The sequence below is a fragment of the Xenopus laevis genome, chromosome 4S, assembly GCF_017654675.1.
Source record: "Xenopus laevis strain J_2021 chromosome 4S, Xenopus_laevis_v10.1, whole genome shotgun sequence".
NCBI lineage: Eukaryota > Metazoa > Chordata > Amphibia > Anura > Pipidae > Xenopus > Xenopus laevis.
This window is the reverse complement of record NC_054378.1, coordinates 112,106,097-112,126,185: the sequence shown is the minus strand read 5'-3', so window position 1 is coordinate 112,126,185 and position 20,089 is coordinate 112,106,097. Positions and strand designations below refer to the sequence as shown.

At 43.1% G+C, this 20,089-nt stretch overlaps 1 protein-coding gene across 2 annotated transcripts in view; it reads right to left on the bottom strand.

The window, feature by feature from the left end:
* klf15.S (Kruppel-like factor 15 S homeolog) overlaps window positions 1–18,088 on the bottom strand; it is a 29,839-nt gene extending 11,751 nt beyond the window's left edge. The window contains exons 1-2 of one of the 2 annotated variants that reach the window (XM_018259542.2): window positions 17,919–18,088; window positions 9,292–10,383 (exon numbers count right to left, since the gene is read on the bottom strand). In XM_018259542.2, the coding sequence (XP_018115031.1) occupies window positions 9,292–10,319 (1,028 nt within the window). In that variant the 5' untranslated portion in view covers window positions 10,320–10,383; window positions 17,919–18,088. Of the gene's footprint in view, window positions 1–9,291; window positions 10,384–17,918 lie in introns of those variants that run through there. The other variant, NM_001090944.1, reaches the window with a different exon arrangement.
* Window positions 18,089–20,089: the final 2,001 nt, after the last annotated feature.

Here is a 20,089-nt window from a genome sequence, read left to right as displayed (position 1 = left end):
TGACATTCAGCAGCGCTACAACATGCCAGTCAGGCGTTTGATTTCTGACAGCCAGACTCGCTGGAATTCAACGCTCCTTATGTTGGAACGTCTGCTGCAACAACAAAGGGCCGTCAACGAGTACCTTTTTGAACTGGGTGGTAGGACTGGATCTGCACAGCTGGGGATTTTTTTCCCCCGTTACTGGGTGCTTATGCGCGATGCCTGCAGGCTCATGCGACCTTTTGAAGAGGTGACAAATATGGTCAGTCGCACCGAAGGCACCATCAGCGACCTAATACCCTTCGCTTTATTCCTGGAGCGTGCCGTGCGACGAGTGACAGATGAGGCTGTAGACCAGCGTGACGAGGAGCTGGAAGCGCACGATTTCTGGTCGGAATCACCAGAACGAACCCAGGCACCTGCTGCAACGCAGGGAGAGGTGCCAGAAGTGGAGTCAGAGGAGGAAGGTGGCTTTGTGGAGGAGGAGGAGGAGGACCAACAGGAGCAGGCTTCCCAGGGGGCTAGTGGTGACCTTTTGGGGACCCCTGGTCTTGTACGTGGCTGGGGGGAGGAGACCGTGGATGATGCAGTCCTTGATAATGAGGAAGCGGAGATGGATAGCTCTGCATCCAACCTTGTGAGAATGGGGTCTTTCATGCTGTCATGCCTGTTGAAGGACCCCCGTATCAAGAGGCTTAAGGAGAAGGACCTGTACTGGGTCGCAACGCTACTAGACCCTCGGTACAAGCATAAAGTGTCAGAAATGTTACCAACATACCACAAGTCCGAAAAGATGCGGCATTTACAAACCAGCCTGCAAAACATGTTGTACAATGCTTTTAAGGGTGATGTCACTTCAGGAACTCATCAACATTCCAGGGGCAGAGGTGCCAGTAATCCTGCCACGAGCACACCTGCAAGGACAAAGCCCTTTGGCCAGTCTGTAACGTCAGACATGCAAATGTTTTTCTGTCCAAGGCAGCGCCACAACCCTTCTGGATCCACCCTCAAAGAACGCCTCGACCGGCAGGTAGCGGACTACCTGGCATTAACTGCAGATATCGACACTCTGAGGAGCGATGAACCCCTGGACTACTGGGTGCGCAGGCTTGATCTGTGGCCAGAGCTGTCACAATTTGCCATGAACCTCTTGTCTTGCCCAGCCTCAAGTGTGCTCTCAGAAAGGACCTTCAGTGCAGCAGGAGGGATTGTAACTGAGAAGAGAACTCGCCTAGGTCACAAAAGTGTCGATTACCTGACCTTTATTAAAATGAATGAGGGGTGGATCTCGGAGGGTTACTGCACGCCGGAAGACTTGTTCTGACTTCTATGCAGCTGTCCTTCTCTTCAAGCCTCATGACTCCACACACAGCTGTCCTTTAGCGTCCTCCTCCTCCCTCCGCCACCGTTACAAACTAGGGTGCAAACCCTACTGGTTTAATTTTTTCTGGCCTCTGTGCTTCAGTGGCTGCAACCAAAAAAACTGGGCAAACAATGTCTACAAGGTCAACGTATGGCAAAAAATGACTATTTTCAGCATTTATATGGCATATTTTTTCTGGCAACTGTGCTTCAGTGGCTGCGTCCAAAAAAATGCATATTTTCTGCATTTATTATGGCATAATTTTTCTGGCCTCTGTGCTTCAGTGGCTGCAACCAAAAAAATGCATATTTTCAGCATTTATATGGCATAATTTTTCTGGCCTCTGTGCTTCAGTGGCTGCAACCAAAAAAATTTATATTTTCAGCATTTATATGGCATAATTTTTCTGGCCTCTGTGCTTCAGTGGCTGCAACCAAAAAAATGCATATTTTCAGCATTTATATGGCATAATTTTTCTGGCCTCTGTGCTTCAGTGGCTGCAACCAAAAAAATGCATATTTTCAGCATTTATATGGCATAATTTTTCTGGCAACTGTGCTTCAGTGGCTGCGACCAAAAAAATGACTATTTTCAGCATTTATATGGCATATTTTTTCTGGCCTCTGTGCTTCAGTGGCTGCGGCCAAAAAAACTGGGCAAACAATGCCTACAAGGTCAACGACGTTGACCTTGTAGGCATTGTTTGCCCAGTTTTTTTGGCCGCAGCCACTGAAGCACAGAGGCCAGAAAAAATATGCCATATAAATGCTGAAAATAGTCATTTTTTGCCATACGTTGACTCAACGTATATGGCAAAAAATGACTATTTTCAGCATTTATATGGCATATTTTTTCTGGCAACTGTGCTTCAGTGGCTGCAACCAAAAAAACTGGGCAAACAATGTCTACAAGGTCAACGTATGGCGAAAAATGACTATTTTCAGCATTTATATGGCATATTTTTTCTGGCAACTGTGCTTCAGTGGCTGCAACCAAAAAAACTGGGCAAACAATGTCTACAAGGTCAACGTATGGCGAAAAATGACTATTTTCAGCATTTATATGGCATATTTTTTCTGGCAACTGTGCTTCAGTGGCTGCGTCCAAAAAACTGGGCAAACAATGCCTACAAGGTCAACGTATGGCAGTTGTTTAAAGAGAACAGTAGATTACTAGCCAGCAAAGCTACCTAAGCTAAAATGTCCCTCAAATCCCTGCAGACTTCTGTCCCTCCAATACAGAGCAGTATCAAGCAGATTACTAGCCAGCAAACTTACTATCATCTGTCCCTGAAATCACTAACAGCTCTCCCCCTACACTATCTCTTCCAAGCACACACAGGCAGATTTTTCAGATACATTTTTGCCCTTGATCCCCCTCTGGCATGCCACTGTCCAGGTCGTTGCACCCTTTAAACAACTTTAAAATCATTTTTCTGGCCAGAAATTTTTTTTTTAGATGTTAAAGTTCGCCTTCCCATTGAAGTCTATGGGGTTCGCGAACCGTTCGCGAACCGCTCGCGTTTTTGCGCAAGTTCGCGAATATGTTCGCGAACTTTTTTTCCGACGTTCGCTACATCCCTATTGACTATAACATCTACAGGAAAGTGACTCACCGTGTCTGAAATAATATGTGGTGAGCCTATAAGTCTCGTCACATTGAGAGTTGAGTGACATAATGCAATAAAAAGGGCAGCGTTTAATCCAGGTTTAATAACCCATACCAGAAAGAGATGCATTTAATGGCCACAAAACGACACATTTGGTGCTCTGGATTACTAGATCTGGTGCCTAGAATCTTGTGTTGGTGGATCCCAAGGCACGATGGGTCAATTTTTAAATCCTCAGCACAGATTTGTGCAGGTTTCAATATGTATGGAAGTCTTAGAAGAACTAGAAGAAGTAAAAATGCTTCCTTTTAGCAACACAACTCTATGACACTAAGGGGGTTATTTATCAAAGTCTGAATTTATCTCAATATTTTCTGCTACAAACTCCAATCAAATCCGCTCTGATATTTTACTCTTATTTATTAGTACAATTATTATTTTCCGTAAAATTTGCTTTGCGGGAAAAAATCAGATTTTCACCCAAAAACTCTTTTGCCGCACTTCGCCAATCATAGATTTCACAGGGCTGCGCAAATTCATGAAGTTCCGAAGTTGTGCACAAGTTACCGACCGTTTGTGAAGTTGCGCTAGCGATGTTACGATCAGCGGTTCCAAGTTAACCTAGCGATGCCTAATTTGCATATGGTACAATGGACGTATATGTAGCAGCAAATACATTACACTACACAAGCCTGGAAAACCTTCATAAAATAAAATAAAAGTTGTTATAATGCCCTACACATGAGCCCACTGTATAGTTTAGGTGCCATATGTTAGGAAACGTAGGGGGGAAGGAGGGTACCCCCCCAAAAAATGTACGAACTTTTTCAGCCTATCAACCTTAAAAAAGTAAAAGACGCCAGCGTTTTTTGGGACTTAGAAAAAATTTCAACTTTTTTTGAAGCAATCCTTATTTACTCTATTGCACTGCACTTGGTCTGAGATGGCGAAGTAAAGTCTGGCGCAAGAGGTAACATTCACTTAATTCTGGATTTTATAAAAAAACAAATTGTGATTTTTGCAATCGTAGTTTAGTAAATAACCCCCTAGGTCTATCAGATCATCTGCGAATGATTTCTCCTTTATTCATGGAAATTACATCACATCATACTAATTTGCAGCCTAAAACCTTGGGGCTTGTATTAAACAGACTTCTTGCTACACAATTAGCTGTCCTCTTCCTGACCCCCATGACTATGAGCAATATATTTGATAAGCCAGTTCCTCAATTAAAATGATCATGAGAAAACAGCTATTATTCATCAAATGCTCTGGCTTAAAGGGGTGTTTGCTTTGATTTGTTTGTATTGCTTAAAGGGATACTGTCATGGGGAAAAAAAATGTTTTCAAAATGAATCAGTTAATAGTGCTGCTCCAGCAGAATTCTGCACTAAAATCCATTTCTCAAAAGAGCAAACAGATTTTTTTATATTCAATTTTGAAATCTGACATGGGGCTAGACATTTTGTCAATTTCCCAGCTGCCCCAAGTCATGTGACTTGGGGCAGCTGGGATATATAGGATATAGGATGGGCAGCATCTTAATGGCATTTGTTATTCTGTCATAAGAATTATGTGCGAAGATTGTATCATTCTCCATTTATGAGAATATTCATTAGTGTCGGTGCACAGTGTCGGACTGGGACACCAGGGGCCCACCAAGAACCTTAGACCAGGGGCCCACTCTCAGTACTAATATTCTTCATCTCCTCAATTAACCTCTATTCTTCTAGTTTGTTTTCTTTATTTACATACTATAATCTATTATTACATCTATTTAGCCTCGTATTTCTCATAGAAATAGGGAATGGCCATGAAAAAGGCCAAATGTTTAGCAGTGACACCTGGGCCCACCGTGAGTTTTCCCGGTTTCCTGGTGGGCCAGTCCGACACTGGATGGGCAGGTCCTTTTCCCTACAAAGAGACCAGAGCAACAATATCAACAAACAGATCAAATACCTCCCGCTAAAAGGTCTCGTGCTGTTTATGTATCTGTTCAGTGTAAGGGAACACTCTGTTTCAAAAACAGCCCGGGGCTCCCAATGATTTTCACATCATCAATGACAACTTGTATTTCCAACCAAAGTAAGTTTTGCACTTACAGTACAAGTCATTCCTTTGTGAGTGTCCCCATTTTAAATCAGGTCTTTTTAATCAATGCCTAAATATTGCACATGCAGAATAATTCAGCTGATGGTAGATTAATTGCCTCTGCAATGGATAAGGGCCAAAAGTAGAGATAACCCTCAGCACCCTGGTTGGTGCTAACATAGCCGTCCTGTCATCCACCTAATCCAGATGGGCCACCATATAGCGTCATCTCTTGGGCTGACTGCAAACTTTCTATATTTCAGTTCTATATTTGAGTTCATCATTTGGGTCACAGATGGACAAGAAAATACGTGATAACTGGCTCATCTACATTTGCAAAAAGTGACATTTTTGCCATTACCCTAACAGCTGTAATATATATATAAATATAATATACTGTATATATAAAATATATATATATATAACAAACCTCACAAACCTGAATATTTTGGCAAAACCGTGAATCAAAGTGCTTGAATATGGGCATGTTATAAAAAAAACTATGTCCTCTTTCTTTGTCTTATAAAACAACACTTCTTTCATGCTCCGTAGCTGGGATATAGGGTTTCCTGGAAAAGGGGGTCTTTCCATAATGTGGAGTACCACTCCTAAAGGTTACTGAAAATTTACATTATTTGAAAGTCTAATAAAACAATGTTTTGCCACCAGAGTGGATGCATGCTAGCACCATTAACAACAAGTACAAGATACAGTTTTGTTATTTCAGGTATGGGACCTGTTATTCAGAATGCTCGGGACCTGGGGGTTTTTTTTACGGATAACAGATCTTTCTGTAATTTGGATCTACATACCTTATGTCTTCTAGAAAAAACCTCCAAACATTAAATAAACCCAATAGGCTTGTTTTGCTTTTATTATATCTTAGTTGGGATCAAGTACAGGGTACTGTTTTAATATTACAGCGAGAAAGCAAATCTTTTTTTTAAAATTATTTGGATAAAATGGAAACTATGGAAAATGGCCTTTCCGTGGTTTGGAGCTTTCTAGATAACGGGCTTCCGGATAACGGATCCCATACCTGTACAGAGAAAACCTAATCAGATAGAGAAGAACTCTTTTGGACATTATGGGAAAAGGTACTGTCCTATTTGGGCTATTACTCATAATGAATTTTTTGGATAATAGATCCTCTGACTCTGTAGCACTTTTTAAAAATGAAAATGACATTGTTAAAAGGAGGGGGGGCACATTTTGGAATGAACGTACCCCTTTAAAAAATTATTTTCTCATCCCACAGCGGCATTCTTTCTCTGAAACATGACCCATTGGCCATGACCGCAGAGAACTACTAAAGTCAGTGTGGCCTCACCAGAGAATTAACCTGCGCTTGCCAATGACCTTGCAGATAGATTAGCAAGTGAGTCAGGAGATACAGTGGAAATAGCACTGGGGAATGTTCTGTTTCCCAGTATGTAGTTACAGTAGAAGGCGCGCATGTATATTACAGTCACATATCACAAGGCTGCTATTTCTGGGAAGCCTGAACTCCAGTAACACTTACACTGAATGGCAAATCTTCATAGATCCGCTCAACTTAGGAACTGGGTGGGAGGGGGGAGGTTGCCGCATGTTGATCAGGGGACTCGTGGCTCATATTTGCCTGGATATGATTCTTATGCGTTAGAGTCATGTGGATAGCTGCAATAAATCATTTATCCACATTTACATGAGCAAATGAAGCACAGCCATGGCTGATATTTAGCTTTCCAGCAGCGTCATGCCCTCCTACTTGTATGTGACTATATGGCACCGCAATGGTTGAATGGGTGAAAATGACAGTTGCCTTCAGGCGAAGACTGACAATCTATAAATTCTGGCAAATGCCAGTGGAGCTGATGTGAGGTGCCATACACAGTAACTATTTATGTTAGGTCCTCCAAAATATCCAGAGTAGTGATGTGCAGGTTGGATTTTTCCCGACCCGCAACCGATCATAACCCGACCTCTCTCAGCCCGTGCCCGCCTGCATCTGACTTTCGGGTTCCTTTTATAGACCCGCACCGCCCCGCTCCACCGATGACATCACAAAAGGGGCGGGCAAGCAGGCGCTCGGCTATAAAGCCGGAAGTATGCATCTGAACGTGGTGGGAGAGCAGGAGAAAAGCTCAACCCTCACCCGCCCCCCACCCGCGAAGAGGTGTGCGAGGTCGGCCCGAACCCGCCCGACCCGGGGGTATCTGGCTGGCTGGACATCACTAATCCAGAGGTTGTGCTGTTTTACCCATATATATTTGAAATTGCTCATAAAGTAGGACCTCATGGCGCCCTCTATACCTCCTGGGCCATCCTGCAGCCGTAGGGTCTGCTTCCTCTGTAGTTACACACCTGCTGTGGGGGTCTGTTTGGGCCTCTTTTGGGCCTAAATCTCAGTCCACAATAGGATCACACCAAGGGCTCCAGAATTACAGGGGCCACTTTGAGAGTAAAAGCAAACCTATAAAGGACATATAATATAGTACAGGTATGGGACCTGTTATCCAGAATGCTCTGGGCCTAGGGTTTTCTGGATAACTGATCTTTCCGTAATTTGGATCTTCTTACCTTAAGTCTACTAGAAAATCATGTAAACATTAAAAAAAAAACAATACTCTGATTTTGCTTCCAATAAGGATTAATTATATCTTAGTTAGGATCAAGTACAATCTACTGTTTTATTATTACAGAGAAAAAGGAAATCATTTACAAAAAATTGGAGAGATGGCCTTTCCGTCATTCTGAGCTTTCTGGATAACGGGTTTCCGGATAACAGATCCCATACCTGTATAGCAATCGTTAAATATCTCCAGTATATAACATTTGCAGTGCCCCACACACACACACTCCTCTAACTGCCTTGCCAGCAATGGGTTAAAAGCAACACACAAGCTTTTCTTGGTCACATGGTCACATGTTCAAACAGGTTGCAAGGGTACAAGCAGGAGCAAGCCTGCCTGTATTGCTACAATAACTACCTGGGTTTACTAGAGGTTACCAACTACAGGTGTATTTAGTGCTAAAACACACCCAGAGTTAAAACATGATTAATTGACAAGCTCCATAATTCCGCTTCATGGCTGAACACTCCCAAAACCATATCTTACTTTTCAGATGGATAAAAAAAAACACGTTTTCTTCCCCCTAATTTTTAAGATGTTTAATGCTTTCTTAGTGATTTGTCTAGACCATTTTTTCCTGCTCTAAACCATGTCGGTGCCACGCTGATTTACTGTAATCTATTCAGGGCAGGGACTTCCTTCCTACTTTGTCTTTTAACACGTTAAGTAGTTTATCCTGATTGCAACTGCAAATATTGTCTATACAGTATGTATGTTCTATTATGTTATAGTCCCCCCTCTGTCCTATCAATGTATTGTTACAATATATAGTTCTGGCTATAAATGTAGTGCTACATTTCATTGATACAACATGCGGATACCAGCACAAGTCATTTATCCGGATTAGCCAACCGCTAGGGATGGGCGAATTTTTTCATGGCCCATAGATTTGTATGGCGTTGTGTGTCAAAAAAAATATTTTTTTGATGCCCATAGACTTTAATGGGCGTCGGCGACATTTTGCCGGCGGCAAATTTTTGGCGAAACGGGTCATCCCTACCAACCGCCCAACAGCATGACTGAGCTAACTGCAGCAGGAAAAAAGTTAGGTTCAGGAGAACACTAAATAACCATTCAATATCTCAAAAACTATAAAAACATATACATTTATAGGTCGGCCTGTGTCTGTCTGCTCCCCTGCCCCTAGGGTTGCCGCCTAATCTCCCAACTAATTCCGGGGTGGGGGAGGCAGGGCCATGACATAGCGGGAGGAGGAGCTGTAACGTAGAGGGGCAGGATATGATGGCGGAGGCAGGGCTATGATGTGGTGATTGGTGATTGGCTGATCACCACATTAATCACGGGGAATTCTAATTTGGAAAGCCAGGCTGGCAGTTTTGACCTAAACAGCCCTTCAAAACAACAGGATGTCTGGGTCAAAACCTCCCCTAAATTTGTGCAGACCTTTGTGGCTTTCCCACAAATGTGGGCCTGGTACCGGTTAGATATGATTCTGTGGGTTACTACATTGGAACAATGTGCCCTTGATAGTGTACCTTACCCTTGGCTCTTGTGATCCTAAAAATACACTGGGAAGAAAGACAAAAATACTTTACATTCTCATTCTAATTGTTATTCAGAAGACCAAATATGTCACAATTTATGTATTATTATTATATTATTGAACTGACCTCCACCCACATCCAGGCCACGTGCAAGCGAATGGCTTCTCTCCTGTGTGTCTGCGCAGGTGGGCTTTGAGATGGCTACTTTTGGTGTACATCTTGGTACATCCCGGGAAAGTACATTTGTGCATTTTGATAAGTTCCGTAGCTGGATTTTTTTGAAACTTCTGACCTATCACAACTCCAGATTGTCCCTGAATCCCACCCCCTGGGCTGACCGGTTTAGAAGCAATAGGCACAGGGGCTATGCGGACAAACTTGGTGGATAAGTTCGATGACTGGACTAGTTGTGGGACCAGAGCAAAGGTCTGACCTTGAATATTGACCAGAAGTTGTGCAACTTTAATGTTTTCTGGAAGCTGTGATGACTGGTTTGTGTTGGACTCTTGCTTGATTTCAAGGGGTTGGATCTGAAGAATGACAGGGATTCCACCCTCAACAGATATAGGCTCAGAACCTGTTGAGTTTTCATCTTCTGGCGTTGAACTGTTTTTCTCTCCATTTATATCCGCCTTCATGTTGTTGTTAACTACATGGGGCTCTATAAATTGATCAGAAAACAACTGGCCACAGGTCCTCAGTTCCTTGGTATCATGTCGATCTTCATCTTTAAAGTCAGTTTTCATGTTTTCCTCCAAGAACTCCTCAATCTCATCCAGAGTGGGATGGAAAAATGCTGTTTCCTCCATGTCCACACCGAACTCCGGAACCTTAAGGAATTCCTCTTTAACCACTGGCTGCTGTCTTCTCTTGTCCCACCATGATAAAGACGCATTGCCCAGTGACGTGTGGGATAGAAGGTAGTCTAGGATGTTGTCCTGACTTTCTGCACTACATGCACTACCATAGCTGGAGCTGAGTACTTGTGAGTCAGGACTAGAGCATGAGCGAAAACTTGAAGAATCACTATCATCCTCCGATGTAGGAGAGGGCAGCATCTGATATATCCTTCTACCCATCAGCATTTCAGAATATCCAATGGTAGCTGGAGCATGTGTAAAACATTCATCTGTAGAAAGCAAGTGATCCACCATTCCTGGAAGAGCTTATGTGTGGGACCAACAAGCATATGTAGGATTATTCCCAAAGGAAGGGATCCTAAAATTTAAGGAAAAAAAGAGTCAGGGGTTGTTCTATCAACTAAATACAATTATTGACTTTCAAATAATGAGTTCAATGATGTTCCCACCTACTCAAAGGAATATAAACAATATTATGTCAGCCACAAAACATTGATCAAAACTGTTAACACTAAAATCAAAACTGGTCCCAAAACAGAAAAAGAAAAACTGACCCCAAAACAGAAAAATACATTAATAAAGGGTTATACAGTTCTATAATGAGATCCTCCAAGATGTAAGACAGATTAAGAGCATGTTTCTCATTCAGGTGCACATCCACATGGACCATCTCATGGGACACTTCATTGGCTCAAACAAGAGCTTATCTTTCATTGGCTTTGCCTATTTCACAGGCATTAATATCTACTACTAGTTTATCATTACGGTTCATGTGGGTACAGCTGAGTGGCTAGAATTGGTGCCAGATACCGCTTGCCAAAAGACATTGCTCTAGAACCCAATAAAACTAAGCATTGCGTTCCATTGGTCATTGTAATTCAGTTAAACTGAGATGGAAAGAAGTTGCCCATTCATTTTTAGATAACTGCTACAGATACAGGTATGATCATTGCTTTATAGAGTGTCAGCCTAAAGCAGAGATATCATCCATGGTTTTCCCTCTCCATCCCCAGCCATGGGGGCACTTGGGAAATACTGTACTCCCTTATTTGGCACAGAGGCAGTAAATCAAATGCTGCATTTGTTGTTAATGGCATGTTTTAACGCAGGTCCATTATAAGATTGTTAAGACTGGCTATCAGCTTGAGGGCAAGATTACCGGCTCCAGTGGGGAGATGGATAAATGGTCCTTTCTCATGAACAGCAAGTGTATTATAAGGGCAAAGTCTTCCCCCACCGGCTGAGAAAACTCCAGTCATGCTGCCTCCAGCATAGGCCTTTCTTAGACCCACTACACTGCAGCTCTGTCCGACGCACTTCATACTGAATAGTCAATAGCGGATTATGTACAGGGCTTGAAAAAACAACATTACTGGCCCCTCAGACAGCAGAAGGATTATGCCTCTCTCATTCAACTGGCCCTTTCAATTTCGGCTCCCAGCATTCTCAGCCAGTTTATGGCTTCAAGTGATATTACTTTAATAAGGTAGATACTTGCACTTGGAACCTCTGTCGGAGAACATGTGTCATGTGTCACATGCACATGAATTTGATTTGGACCCTGTATATGCAGAGACGTATTAAACTTAGTGGGCAAGAAAAACTGACTGCTAAAGGTGCATGGTGCCATTGTGCAGATGTGGTGGGTACCATTAGCCACATGCCTCATCATCATCATTTATTTATATAGTGCCAGCAAGTTATGCAGCTCTTTACATGAATTTATGACGAACAGGGGTCAAGAGCTTACCATCTAAAGGGTTAGGGTACATTTGAAAGTGGTTCATGATAAGTTAATGTGTTGAGCAGTGGGTCCATACAAGCACAAAATGTTTACACATTGCATGCATCAGGTCCTCAGTAAAATCACGACAATCTTTTAAAGGAGAGCTATGGCAAAAATGAAAAATTAATATAAGCTTTATCATACTGAAATAAGAAACTTTCTAAATACGATCAATTAAATATTCAGCATCATTTCTGAAATAATCAAGTTTATGTTCACTATCCCTCTCTGAGCATCTGTTTCTCTTGATTCTGTCTTCATGCAGGAGTTGGGTGCCAGATATTCATTTACAGTTAGATCTAATATATTTTATAGGGATATATATCATATATATATCCTTTCCTAGCAGATGTATTAGAGCTCACTCAAATAACTGATTCCAGTACAAACAAAATCTAACAAAATAACTGCCTTTTGCGCAAATTCTGCATGTAGAGAGACATGATGTCTGGTGATTCGAATACATCTTCTAGGCAAAAAAGAGCCCCCCTATAACATATATTGGATCTAACTGTCTGACACCCAACTCCCGCATGAAGACAGAATGAGGACAAACAGATGCTGAGAGAGGGATAGTGAAGATAAACTTGATTATTTCAGAAACGGTACAGAATTCTTAATTGATTATATTTAGAAAACGTCTAACTTCAGTATAATGAAGCTTATATTAAATTTTTAAATTTTCACGGTAGTTCTCCTTTAACATTAGTAATAATATTGAACAAATCAGGTGGCACTAGGCTACCACAGCAACCAATCAGAATTCTGCTTTCATTAGTTTTACTAAAGATGACCGCTCAGAAATTTCTGATTGGACGCTGTTGAGTTATTCATTGGATCATTAACCCCTGCACTGCCCTGGCACAACTTTGGACAAGCCACTTAATATAGAGATCAGTACAGTGTAGGACTGGGACACCAGGGGCCCACCCAAATGCCTTAGATTAGGGGCCCACTTAGATTCTTCCACTCCTTACTCAACCTCTATTCTCCTAGTCTCTTTTCTTTATACTATAATCTATTATTCCATCTATTTAGCCTCTTTGTTCTCATAGAAATAGGGAATGGCCCTGAAATAGGCCAATTGTTTAGCAGCATGAGGGTCACTGACACCTGGGCCCACCGGGAGTTTTCCTGGTATCCCTGTGGGCCAGTCCGACACTGGATCAGTAGCAATAATTCTTGACTCAGCAGGTAAGCCAGCACTTGCAGGGGTTAATACCTTGCATCATGCTATTTATTGCACATCTTATCTGAGAAAATACTCTGCTTTCTGACAAGGAACTTCAGTGAAAGTTTAACCATAATCTTTCCCAATCTCTGTGTTCTAGTGAATATCTACAGCCGATTCTCTCTATCTACCTGGACTCCTACTAGCGAAGCATCTGCCCATTCCTGTTATTGAACCTCTTAAATGATATTCTACTCCTGCTCAGAACCCAATGGAATTCCATGAGTTCAACATGCAGCATATGATCCCAATGGTTAATAAGATCACATGTTATTTCTCGTGTGTGTTTGAGCTTGTGTTTAACTAAACTGGAAAGATTGTTAAAATCTTATCAGTGTCTTTGAATGGTTACTTATTAATCAGAGCGTTAACCGGGCATGTGATGATTTAAGGCTCTTGGCACCGGCAGGGTTAATATCGGCTCTTCCTTTACAGGGAGCCGAATATTTAGGAGCACTGTGAATGATTCCTTAAGAAATGTATTTTGGCCCCCATAAAATGACTAAGGTTAATGAATTCGGATGCTGGGAGTGTTCTCTTTTAGGACTGCAGGTGGATAGACACATATTTTCCATTTACAGTCAGTAGAGCTTGCACAATATTTGTGAATGGTATAACACTTATTTTTCATTCGGCCCCCGTGTCTCTTCCTAAAGGCAAACATGGAACAGCTCCTCGTTTTTCCTACATAGCTGTGAAAGTTCTGATCTCTGAAAGGAATGTCCCATAGAATTATCAACTAAGAACTGCCCACTAGCACCCCTTCTGGCCAGCAAGCAGAATGCACTTTTCCTGATACCGTATCCTTTACTATAGAGGCCTGCAACTATCCAGCACCCTTTCTAACACAAGCCATCCAGCTATTATTAAAGGCATCATTTAAATAGCAAAGAAACGCTTAGGGGTGCCTGGGGTTGTAGTTAGATAGAGTCTTTGACAAACAACCCAAAACAAAAACTGCATGGCTGCACAGAATCCAGCTCAGTCTGCAGCCTGAATTCACAATACCGACAGTTTTAGAAGTGTCACCTTCATACCTGCTACTTATCAGCAATGCACCTACCCTTGACTAGTCTTATGTAAGTGTAAGCAATGATTCCAGCGTGCAAAACGGGACCAACAGATACATGGACTCGTCATCCCCAATGCTGTGTTCTTCTCTATTTCTGGATGCAATTAAAATACTTCTTTACCGAACAACTAACGAGAGGCAGAAGATTCTTTTATATTAAATTCCACAGTTCTTACTAAACGGACCACAGCCTCAGCTGCCACATGCACAGAACGGCAACTGCCTGCAGAATGGTTTAAAGGGGATGCAAACCCAAAACTATCACCCTTCCCAAATGAATGAAAATGGAATTCTAAGCAACTTTCCAATACAGGTATGTGATCCGTTCTCTGGAAAACCCATTATGCAGAAAGGTCCACGTTACGGAAAGGCTGTCTCCCAAATTTATCCCAAGTAATCCAAATTTTTAAAAATGATACCCTTTTTTCTCTATGATAATAAAACAGCAACTTGTACTTGATCCCAAATAAGAGTAATCCTTCTCCAGAGCAAAACCAGCCTATTGGGTTGATTTAATGTTTACATGGTTTTCTAGTAGACTTAAATTGTGAAGATCCAAATTATGGAAAGATCTGTTATCCAGAAAGCACCAGGTCCCAAGCATTCTGCATAACAGTTCCCAAATCTGTATACATTCATTATAAATGTTCAATGGTGTTCAAATTATATGAAAATGTAATATCTATTGAAATTCGTATCTGCCTGGTCCTTCTTGTTCTCTTCCTATTGAAACTGTGAAGCAGAACTAACTCCTGTTACATTGTACAGCTGAAAGCAGTATTGGTTTATCTCTCTTCTACTTCTTCAAACAACGTAGCCGACATCATACTGTAAAGGGTTAAACAAATTGATCCAGATGCCCTGAGCTCCCTGAATTCCACTGGTGAATCTACACGTGTTCTGCTATTTATTAGGATATCATCCCGACATCTGGTGTTTTTGATGCTCTTTGGTAAAAGTGACATTTTAGCCCTTTTCTCTGCGAGACGCAGAAGCCTGAAAAGCGGCCCCTGGGCCCTACACAGCGCTACACAAATAATAATAATGTTTACTTAAGGGAACACATATGGCAACACACATTGGCCCAGTATAAATAAGCAAGGCAGGAAGAAATTGCTGTTACTTCTTTGTCATACAAGATGTTACTTCCAAATAACTCTTTCCTTCAACCCTCCAGATGTTGAAATTGCGCCCGTGCAGTTATCCATAGTGATTGGGCCAGGGGTGTAACTAGAAGACCCTGCGGGTACAGGGGGCCACAGAAAGTACAGGGGGCCCCATGAGGCCCTAATTATTGAGCAATTTCAACATATATTGATAAAACAGGACAACGTCTGGATATGTCGGGGGCCTTAAAAATAATTCTGATTGAATTAAAAAAAACTGAAATAACTGACTAGTTTATATAGATAACTGCAATGATGCAATTAACACTTATTTTAGTCACTCAGCCCTGTGATATAGATAACTGCACTGGTGCAATTAACACCTATGTTAGTACAACAGCCATTTAAAAGGAATTCTAAGCTTGAAGGACTCCAGGGACGGGAGACCAGGCTAAAATTTCTATTGTCATACAATACCACTATAGGTAGAGCTAGGGTAATTGCTGATCAAAGGCAGGAGGTATATCCTTCCACTCCAATGCAAACTTTCCCCATTGAAGTTTGATCCCTCGTTCCATCCCAGGGCTCCTGACACTGTTACCAGCACTTGCTCAGTCCCAATGGGGCCCCTGACACTGTCACCAGCACTCGCTCAGTCCCAATGGGGCCCCTGACACTGTCACCAGCACTTGCTCAGTCCCAATGGGGCCCCTGACACTGTCACCAGCACTCGCTCAGTCCCAATGGGGCCCCAGACACTGTCACCAGCACTCGCTCAGTCCCAATGGGGCCCCTGACACTGTTACCAGCACTTGCTCAGTCCCAATGGGGCCCCTGACACTGTCACCAGCACTCGCTCAGTCCCAATGGGGCCCCAGACACTGTCACCAGCACTCGCTCAGTCCCAATGGGGCCCCAGACACTGTCACCAGCACTCGCTCAGTCCCAATGGGGCCCCAGACACTGTCACCAGCACTCGCTCAGTCCCAATGGGGCCCCTGACACTGTTACCAGCACTCGCTCAGTCCCAATGGGGCCCCTGACACTGTCACCAGCCTATATCTTGTATGCCAATGACTTCTTTCACCAGCAGTCAACTAAACAGAAATGGATAGACTTTCTTTACTGAATAGATCGGAGCGTGAGCTCTGCAGGTCAACAGACAACTTTTGCCTGTCAACTTTACCCCACACCCTACTGAAAAGGCAGCCCATAAACAGAACAGGTCTAACCGGGCACGCTATAATGATAATCCAGCATAACAATATCTCTCAGGTCTTATGATGCCAGGAATGGCTTTTCAATTCATTGTGGGCCAAATCTCCTCGATGCGAAAATATGTGAAGCAGTTCCTTAAAGCAACAGCAGTTCCAAGGGTTAATGCAGCTCAGCCTTGATGCTGTTTGTGAATGAGTTATTGTACAGCCTGTTATTGAGTCCTTGTGTTAAAACTCCACTCTCCTTTCCATGGCCCCAGCACTGAACATGACCACTAGTAAACCCCCTCCCCTCTCTTTCGCCTTCTCTCTCTCCATGCCTGGCTCCTACTGTCAACATTCTCACCATAACAGCGCAGGAGAATCACATGCAGAAATAGCTGCGCTCCCAACCCTCTCTCCCCATGAGTGTACAGCAGCCCCTGCTAAAGTGCTACACTGGGGTATTGTAAGAGTCCCAAATGTGGAACAGAATCCAGTGCCATAAATTTAAAAAAAATCAAAATACATAAACAGCTCTCCTAGATTGTAAGCTCTTGGGATCAGTACCGGTCACATGTTTTAGTTTGCTGCACTGAATTGTGCACACTTTACTGCACATTTGGGCACCTTGCAGCCGTTCAGATATCATAGAACGACAAGCCCTGCTTCCCAACTGCCAGCCTTCGGACTGGCAATTTATACACGGACTAAAATCACTGAAAATGAAGAGTTTTAATATATATATATATATCAAGTTCCAGCACAAACCAATCCACATACAGCTGTCGTTCAACTACAGCTCTCAGAAATTCCCAATACAGGGTGTAGTTGTAGCTGATTAGTAGCTGTGGGGCTGTAGTAGAGACACAGAGCTAGGAGGAACCTGATTCACAGGGAGAGTGGAGGGATCATATACAGAGATATATAGATGACACACATATATAAGATATACATAAACACCAATGTCATACAACTGAGAGGCGCAGAAGGTGTAAAGTAGAATAAAGGGAAAGTAGGTCGCATTACACAGGGTGCAGGGGAGGAGGGTCTATAACATTCCTCTCTCCAATTTGTAAAATCTATTGAAAAGAGCTCACAGCTTAACGAGTTATCGCCCTGCTCTGCAGCAGAAAAAAAAAAGCAAGCGACAGTCGCAGCAGCAGCAGGCATTCAAAAAAATCTCTTTGGGTTATTAAACAATATCCCAACTGTCAGTGCAAGGTGTCATCCAGTACAAGCCAGTGTATTAAATAAAACTGAGCAAGATCAGATGTCACAATATTAATAATGCTAATAATCAGTTTCTTATACAAGTTGCCATGGGTAACTAGACCATAGCAAACTTTGCACTATTTACTGCATTATCGCCAATGCCCTTAAAGAATAGCGTGTAACGTGTAAACAACATGGAAGACAAGTCACCATATGGCAAGGGGAGCGCTAGAGGTGCAGCTCTATAGACCAGGGATGTAGCGCAGGGGAGGGAGGACTGTACGTACCAGTGCAGCTGCGCAGAGGCGGATCCCACGGAATCGCAGGCAAAGCGTTAGTCGTTGTCCCCTTGGTGCCCTTGGGCTATGGGAGCGCTGTCAGCAGCGGGTGTCCGAGTCGTGTGTCTGCCCGCAGCTCAGCAGTACTACTAACTAACATCACATGACTCGTGTGTGGAACAGGGGAAGGCTGGAGGGAGGCTCGTCCACTTCTCGCACGCTCATTGGCTCTGGCGATGAAAGAGGCGTGGCGAACATTTTTTTTTTTGTCGTCCATGGGAGTATCCCAGGCTCTCCCTGTCAATCTTCCCCGCCAACAAAATCTACGGGAATGTTCCCCGATGGCTTTAACCCCTCGCTCGATGAGTATGAGAAGCTTAATGGCGACAGTCGCTGCTACTGTACAATTGCACATTCTGTGCGCGCAGCAGCCGATCCCTTGAGAGAACTGCGCGATCTTCTGTGTCTGAGGGTTTTAAAAAAGAGGGCCGATGTCTCTGGAGCGGGAGGCAATGTTATTATAGGGGGACAGGGAGGCGCTTCAATTGACTGAATATAAGGGATTGTGGGACTTGTCTCTTCTGGCTGATCTAATTAATCTGGTGTCACTGCCTCTCACTTCATCTAATGGAAATATTGTATTTGGCAGCGCTGGCATCATAGGGTCCCTTAGTACTGAGATACCATAGCCCTTCCCTTAGGGTGTCCTAATATTTAGATTACCAGTCACCTTGACTTCATGGTTGGTGGTGGCCACTGACAAATTGTAAAATAGGGCAAGGAAACCCATGCCCAAACTCTGTCCATACCCTAGTCTTCCAAACTCTGTCCATACCCTAGTCTTCCAAACTCTGTCCATACCCTAGTCTTCCAAACGCTGTCCATACCCTAGTCTACCAAACTCTGTCCATACCCTAGTCTACCAAACCTTGCCCATACCCTAGTCTACAAAACTCTGTCCATACCTTAGTCTACCAAACCTTCCCATACCCTAGTCTACCAAATGCTGTCCATACCCTAGTCTACCAAACCTTGCCCATACCCTAGTCTACCAAACTCTGTCCATACCCTAGTCTTCCAAACTCTGCCCATACCCTAGTCTACAAAACTCTGTCCATACCGTAGTCTACCAAACCTTGTCCTTTAAAACCTTACCTTTAAAAGTCGAAATTCTGTTTTTTAAACCGGAAATTCTTTTATTACATTCCCCCATTAGTCTCCAAAGTGCCTTGTTGCAACTAAAGGTGACCATAGACAGAACAATAATATTGCCTGAAAAAATTTGTGTACGATATTCGGTGAGTGTATGGTGTGAGACAAGCTGACCGATATTGGCAGAAGACTAATCAGGATATCACTTGGCTCTTTGATCAGGCTGGCCAGAAAAGTAGCACTAGCTGAAACAAATTAAAAAATGATCTGAAGCAGTGCCTATCTCTGTAGGCCTCAATTACCATCTTTGCTGCAACAACAGGCAGATAACATTCCGTCCTCAGTGATTTTAATATGCACTTTGTGTCATGTCAGGTGACTGTCAGGTGAGTGACCTGTGAAAGGAGCACAATGCAGTGTGATGGAAAAAACTAGGGTAAAAAGGCTCATGTTACTGTGACCTCCTAGAGAAGGTTCCTCTGGTGCAAACTAATTCTCTCTGAGTGAACTATCTGTAACCTGCAGCAAAATCTGGACCCTAAAACTTGTCAAACGGCTTCACGTAAATGGTCAGTAAGAAGAGTATCTCCTGAGCTGTAGTTAGTATGCATTGGGGAATAGGAGGCATATTAGGGTAAGATGTAGGTTAGGGCCAGACAAGACTTGGCAGACATGGCTATAGTTTGCATTTTGCGCCACAATCTGCACTGCCTTCAGAAGACAAGGGGAGCAGTAGGGCAGTTGATTCTCTACAATCGTCTTCATCATCTGGCCCTAGCCTAGACAGACTGAGTCGGCAGCTTATTGGCCCGTGTGTCGGATCACAGCCGTATCTATGCGAGTATGTGGTCCCGCCATCCGACCAACCGTATTGGAACGATTATGATCTGATCATTGGGCCCTAAGACCCACGATCAGATCAGCGTGATATCGCCCACTTCAATGTGGGCATATCGGGGAGAGATCTACTCATTTGACGACATTGCGGATCTCTACGTCTACGGCCACCTTGAAGCAGCAGGGCAAGT